The sequence below is a fragment of the Barbus barbus genome, assembly GCF_936440315.1.
Source record: "Barbus barbus genome assembly, chromosome: 20".
Classification (NCBI taxonomy): Eukaryota; Metazoa; Chordata; class Actinopteri; order Cypriniformes; family Cyprinidae; genus Barbus; species Barbus barbus.
In genome coordinates, this window is record NC_136748.1 from 29,188,054 (window position 1) to 29,195,049 (window position 6,996).

Below are 6,996 nucleotides of genomic sequence, written 5' to 3' on the forward strand. Positions count from 1 at the left end.
ATTAGCTTTATTGGCCAAGTATGTCATGACAGAAGCTCCACAGTGCAACAGGACAGGACACAGATAATAAAGAATAATACAAATGTCCAAATAGGCAATGTACAAAACAGCAAAAACACAATATATAATATAGACAATTATGTGTGTACAGGTCTGATATGTGCAAATTTGAAATGGAAAAAAAAAATTTGATAAAAAAAAAGCAAGCAAGTGTGGTGAATAAATAATACAGTTGTGTGTTCCGCGTTTTATTGTCAAGTGTTCATGAGATGGATTGCCTGAGTGAAGAAACACAGCTAAAACGTAATTTTATTAAAGAACAAATTAAAGAAAACAAAGAAGATCCTAAATCTCTGTGGAAGGTGTTGAATAGATTCCAATCAACTGGTAAATCAATTTTCTGTATCAAAGGTACTTTTAGATATTGATGGCAAGATAGAATTTGAAAAAGTTGCTAATAAATTTAATTCATTCTTTTCATGTATTGCTAATAGTCTACTTGATAAGATTCCTCTGTCCAAAGGAAATTATGGGACTGATTTTGTTGAGAGATTTTATTCAAAACAAGGGGTGTTGCCAAACAGTTTTTCTTTTGCTAAAGTTAGTGTAAATCAAATTACTAAAATGCTTGAAGAGCTTCAAGTGTCTAAGTCAACTTGGCTGGATGATATTCCAGCTAGATTCATAAGAGATGCTGCAGATATTATAGCTCCAACTATTACATTTCATGTTAATTTTCCTTAGAAAATTGTATATTTCCAGTTAGCTAAAATCGTTCCGTAATTCAAAAAAGGTAACAGATGTGATCCTGGAAACTACCGTCCATTCTTGGTGTGGCCTCAGATTTTAGAAAGAATTGTGTATAAACAGATGTATGAGTATTTAAGTAAGAGTTTAATTTATGATTTTCAGTCAGGTTTTAGGAAATCTTATTCGACTGATACGTCTTTACTTTATTTAACAGATTTTATAAGGAGGCAGATAGATGTAGAGGTATGGTACTTCTAGACCTCCAGAAAGCGTTTGACAAAGTAAATCATGCAATACTTTAAGATAAGTTAAGTGTCATGGGTTTTTCAAGTAAAGTGATAGCCTGGTTGAATTCTTATTTAACTGGGAGAGTTCAGAGGGTAGAAATTGATGGGGTTCTTTCTAAGGAAACTGGTTAAAAATGGAGTCCCTCAGGGAAGTGTTTTGGGCCCTCTTTTGTTTCTTTTATACATAAATGACACGCAAGCAGTCTGTGATTGTAATTTGTTTTTATATGCTGATGATTCTGCTTTATTAATTTCAGATAAGGATGTTGGTAGGATACAAGTGAATTTAGGTAAGGAGCTTTTGTAAGGTAAGAGACTGGCTCTCTGAAAACAAACTGATGTTGCATTTAGGTATAATGGAATCCATTTTATTTGGTCAAAAAAAAATTTGAATAAGGTTTCTAAGGTGTCTGCTAAGGTGGGGGATTGCTTAATATAAAATAGAACCTCAGTTCAATATCTTGGATGTATCCTTGACAATGATTTAAGTGGTGTAAGTATGGCTATGAAAGTCCTGGGTAAGGTTAATGCTAGAACAAAATTTCTTGCCACAAATGTTAGTTTTCTTGATAAACAGATTATGAAATTACTTGCATCATGTTTAGTAGGGATGGAACGATACACCTACCTCCCAATTCGATACTATCACGATACTTGGGTGCCGATACGATGCGTATCGCAATTTTGTTTTTTAGATTTTCGATTTATTTGAAAACTACATGGTTTGTGTGTTGGAGCAGGGTTGGAACAACTCTGCAGGGCTGTGGCCCTTCAGGAACTGAGTTTGTCACCCCTGCACTAATCGGAGTTTGTGCCAATAGTTATGCTTGAACACCCACTTCCTTGACTCACTGCAGATATTTTGCATGTCTTATGCAGTGAACTTATTGCTCCATGTTGGTTACTTCAAATGAATGGTTTCATTTGTCCTTGCATCCCCAAATAGATTTGGTCATGGTTTTAAATTTGTTTCCCAATATGCCTTGTTGACACTCTTCTGGACCAGAGTGGGGACCTGCTGGTACAGGCACTATTTTTAAATCAATAGATGCAGGTTGAAAACTGTGAGTACCTGTATCAACGCTGGCATTTTCCACTTTTGGGAATTGTCCACCTTCAAATGGGTTATTTGTAGGTCTCCTGTATTTTTAATCAGGAAAATGGCATGTATCTTGTAAGTTCAGTTTAATATTTAGCAGAGGTGGGGCCAAGTCATTGTTTTGTAAGTCACAAGTCTTTGCATTCAAGTTCCAAGTCAATGCAGGCAAGTCGAGTTTCAGGTCCCAAACAAGCCATTAGTGCTATTTGCCCAAACGAGTGTCTATGTATAAATTACTACAGTAATTTAAAGTTATTAATACTATAGTCTAGTAAGTATAATTATAAAGATATAATAATTAGTGGGGTTTCATTGAGTAATGTATCAATGTAAACAAATATAGGCTTAAGTGAATTTATAGTCCACTTTTACATGTTAATGCTTCAGTGGTTTTAATGAATCAATTGAGTCAAATATTTAATAACTTGCTAATATGTAACAGATGCTGATTTATCGCCATCTACTGACATAAGTCTACAAAACAGTTATGGCAGGCTACTTCAAGTCCTAAACGGATACGTTGATACAGAATGTTAATACAAAAATTAAAACATGAAATGAAGCAGAAAAGTAAATAATAGTTCTAATATATACAAATGTTAAATAAAAATAAGAAGCCATCAGTGAATGGATTTTTGCATGAGGTTTCATTTCATGCTGTCACGGAGATGAGCGCAATAATGGTTATAATGATCTTTGTTCCGTTTACTATATCAGGTTTAAGAAATGAGGCACGCAAAACTGTAGTTATTCAGACACAAATGTAGCCTATGTAAGTGAATGTATTTTGTTTTAAACAAGTTCATAATGACATATCCTAAACATTATGTGGATACACTAACAAGCGCTCATTTAACCAGCCTATATTGATCAGAACTCGGTTTTCATTTCTTTTCTTATTTTTAAGAAGGTAAAACCCTGTCTACACTGGACGCGCCGTTCAAATTAAACCGTAATGTTGTCTGGAGTTAAGATGTGTGGAATTCCAATGGATGACCTTTTGAAATCTGTTGGTTTTTCATTTGTGCAACATCTCGGGCATTTTTGTCTTGCACAGCACAGTTTTACTAATATCTCTTTGAGTTTAGGACCATTGACTCTGATCCTTGTTTCATAATTTTAATGCTTCAAGACATTTCCATTTAAAACTCAAGATCAACAATTGAAGAGCTGTATTTTTTACAATCCACAAGTAATCCATGCAACTTCAGTCCATCAGTTAATGTATTGTGAAGCAAAAGGCTGCGTGTTTAATCCATATTGCTTGCTCCAGTGAAAAAGTGGTCTCATCTGAATCAGGATAGAAATATGGAGAGATCAAGCACTGTTTACAAGCCAGTGTGATTATGGATATTTTGGCCAGAAGCAACCATTTAAAGTTACAAACAAATACAGCTTTTCCCTTCACAAAACAGTTAATGTGAATGACTTGTGGATTGTTTTTATCAGCTGTTTGGACATTCTTTCTGGTGCCACCCAGTCACTGCAGATGATCCATTGGTGAGCAAGTGATGTAATGCAAAATTTTTCCAGAGCTGTTCTTATAATAAACTAAAACTCTTAAAAAGAGAAAAATCTCTATTATTTGTGTGATCTTGTGAAAATTGTGAATGAGTGTAGATGAAACCCTCAGATCCATATCAAGCTTTCTATTGGCTAATGACTCTTTAGAACTCGTTCTCATTTGCTAATGCATAAACTCTACAGGTCCAGAGGAGAATCAAAGGCAAGCAATTAAGCTGAAAGGGGAGGAGCCACCTAAATTCAAAGCTGTACTTAATGGCAAAGACAAGCATTATTGTGGTATCGTTTCAATGCTTGTCAGGATGGGTCTTTTCCATGGTGTGTTAGTGCTGGTTGTGATTGTGGCATTTGATCTGAAGAATGCATGGGGAAGTTTGAGATACAATCAAAGTCCAAGCAGCACAAAGCCGCAATCTGATCAAGTTTCCAGAGGTCCTGCTCTTTCTTCTCAAGGGTTCTGGAACCCTTTGCAAAAGGCTTCTCAGTTTCAGGATCTTGACTCCAGAGGATTTGCACAAGAGCCTCTTGGTCTTCAGGAGAAGCAGGTGTTGCAACGTCCAGTCAAGCCTTTGGACTGGAGGTTTCCCATTGTTCCAGAGGTGCAGAGCGAGGTGGCGGTGGACTTCCAGTTGAGGCAACCTGTGACTCCCAGTAGTGTAGCTATTCAATGCGGTGAGAATCGGGTTCATGTGGAGGTACAGCAGGACTTGTTTAGCAATGGTCAGCTGATCCAGCCATCTGGTCTGACTTTGGGAGGATGTCCTGTTGTCGGTTGGGTCCCTGGCTCCAGGGTGCTCTATTTTGAGTATGAACTGCAGGACTGCAACAGTGTGCTAATGGTAAATCTTACTATATTATGCTGCACACTACTAAAACAAAGGTTCTTTGGTATCAATGGTTCCCTGAACCTCTAACATCCATGGGACAGTTCCGTTCTTTAGTGGAACTGTTCACTCAGGTGAAACAAGTGATTTTATGGTGCGACTTGCTAAGACACCTTTTGGAATTATTTTTGAGAATCCTCTTGGTAATGCATTCAGTCTCTTACAGATGACCGAGGATGAGCTTGTCTACACCTTTGCTCTTACCTACACACCTGACGCCCTCGCTGGCACTCCGATTACTCGTGCAGATGGTGCAGTTGTTGGTGTCCAATGCCACTACCAAAGGTAAGTGACCTTTTGTGACGTGTGGCCTTGCTGCTTGTGGTGGTGTAACTGGAAGACTATTTGTTTGGTTCCTCCTTGAACTGCAGGTTTCATACTGTGAGCGGTAATGCCTTGAGGCCAACTTGGGTCCCTTATGCTTCAACGGAGGTTGGCGAGGAAGTCTTGCTGTTCTCCCTGAAGCTCATGATGGGTTGGTGCAGTTTCTTTAGATCTTCTGAATGAGGCTGTGCCTGAACTGTTCTTCCTCCTCGCAGATGACTGGTCCTATGAGAGGCCCTCACACACTTATTTCCTGGGTGACATTATTAATATTGAGGCGTCTGTGAAGGTGTACAACCACGTCCCACTGCGTGTGTTTGTGGACCACTGTGTGGCCACTCAAGAACCTGATGTGACCACCCTTCCGAGATATTCCTTCATTGAGAATCATGGGTGTGTTCATGTCACCAGATGCTAACCAAATCGCCAGTTGATTGAGCTTGCTCCTTGTAACCACTTGAGAATTAGGGTAAGGTAGATGCTGCAGTTGACATTGAGGGTTTTTTTTAATCATCAGGTGTCTTGTGGATGCTAAGGTCACGACTTCCAGCTCTCGTTTCATGCCTCAAACCCAGAAAGACAAGATCCAGTTCCAGCTGGAGGCCTTCATGTTCCAGGAGCCATCCAGTCCTTCTGTATGTACTGAGTGTTGTATGAATTTGCTTTACTCTTCCGTCTGCTCTGGGTTTGTGATCTCTTACCTGTGGTGTCTCTTGCAGATCTACATAACGTGTATACTGAAGGCCACTCTTGCTTCTGCACCCAGTGATGCCCTCCACAAATCCTGTTCCTTTGCCAATGGGTATGTTCATGCTGCTTAAGAACAAGTTGAAGGTGCCGTGTCTGATTTTTCTCGTTGCAGGTGGTTTGGTGCTGATGGGAGCCACCAGGCTTGTGGTTGCTGTGACTCAACATGTGGTCCTGATGGTGGAATTCCTGCTGCTCCTTTTGGAGGTAGGCTGCTGATTTAAGCTTATTTGACACTCAAGTGCTCCATTTAACTGTCTGCTTTTTCTAGGTGTTCAGTGGGAAGGGAAGGCATCACTCAGTCCTGTAATGGTTCAAGAGCGACCGAAGACTTTAGCTGGTTTTCAATAAATGGGGTGGAAAAACTGTTTCTGGTTTTGTGTTTTTCTCCAATTTTAATTTGAGTGTGCTGTAGGAAACGGGTAGTCCTACTGTACCTATTCTCTTTCCAAAAGGAAAGGTTCCTTCTTGATAGGAAAATAACCTTTTAAGGACTGACCTACTGTGAACTGTTTGAATAACTTTTCAGGATGTGCTTTATTGGCCAGGAATGTTTACACATGAGGAATTTGTTATAGTGACAGAAGCTCTACAGGACACAGATAACAAAAGAATATACATAGGCAATGTACAAAATAGCGAAAACACTATAACAGACAATGTGTGTACAGGTCTGATGTGTGGTGAATAAATGTGCAAGAGTTGTTCCACGTTTAGGGGCAAGTGTTCATGAGCTAGATTGCTTGAGGGATGAAACTGTGTCTGGTCGTTCTGATGCTCTGTAGCGTCGACCAGACGGTAACAGTTCAAAGAGGGAGTGTGCAGGATGTGATGGGTCCAGAGTGGTTTTGCCAGCTCTTTTGCTCACTCTGGATAAGTACAGTTCTTGGAGAGTGGGGAGGGTTGTACCAATGATTCACTCAGCAGTCCGGACTACCCTCTGTAGTCTTCTGAGGTCCGATTTGGTAGCTGAGCTGAACCAGACAGTTATTTAAGTGCAGAAGACTGATTCAGTGATGGAGTAGAACTGTTTCAGCAGGTCCTGTGGCAGGTTTAACGTCCTCAGCTGGCGAGGGAAGCACAGCCTCTGCTGGGCCTTTTTCACAATGGATTCAATGTGGTTGTCCTGAGAAATTGTGGTGCCCAGGAATCTGAATGACTCCACTGCAGTCACAGTGCTGTTCATGATGGTGAGTGGGGGAAGAGCAGGGGGATTTCTTCTGAAGTCCACGATCAGCTCCACAGTTTTGAGCGTGTTAAGCGCCAGGTTGTTAAGACCGCACCAGACAGCCAGCTCCTTAACTTCCTGTAAGCAGACTCGTCACCGTCCTGGATGAGGCCAATCAGTGTGGTGTCGTCTGCAAACTTAAGGAGCTTGACA

General features: G+C 40.0%; 1 protein-coding gene across 1 annotated transcript; it reads left to right on the top strand.

Moving 5' to 3' along the window:
- Positions 1-3,962: 3,962 nt before the first annotated feature.
- LOC306886784 (zona pellucida sperm-binding protein 3-like) lies at positions 3,963-5,966 on the top strand (the record flags this gene model as incomplete). The annotated part of the gene is made up of 8 exons (XM_079444089.1): positions 3,963-4,499; positions 4,711-4,829; positions 4,916-5,019; positions 5,084-5,261; positions 5,386-5,503; positions 5,588-5,670; positions 5,731-5,822; positions 5,887-5,966. 8 exons carry the CDS (start codon positions 3,963-3,965, stop codon positions 5,964-5,966), a joined length of 1,311 nt encoding a protein of 436 aa, XP_079300215.1.
- Between the last annotated feature and the right edge of the window lie 1,030 nt (positions 5,967-6,996).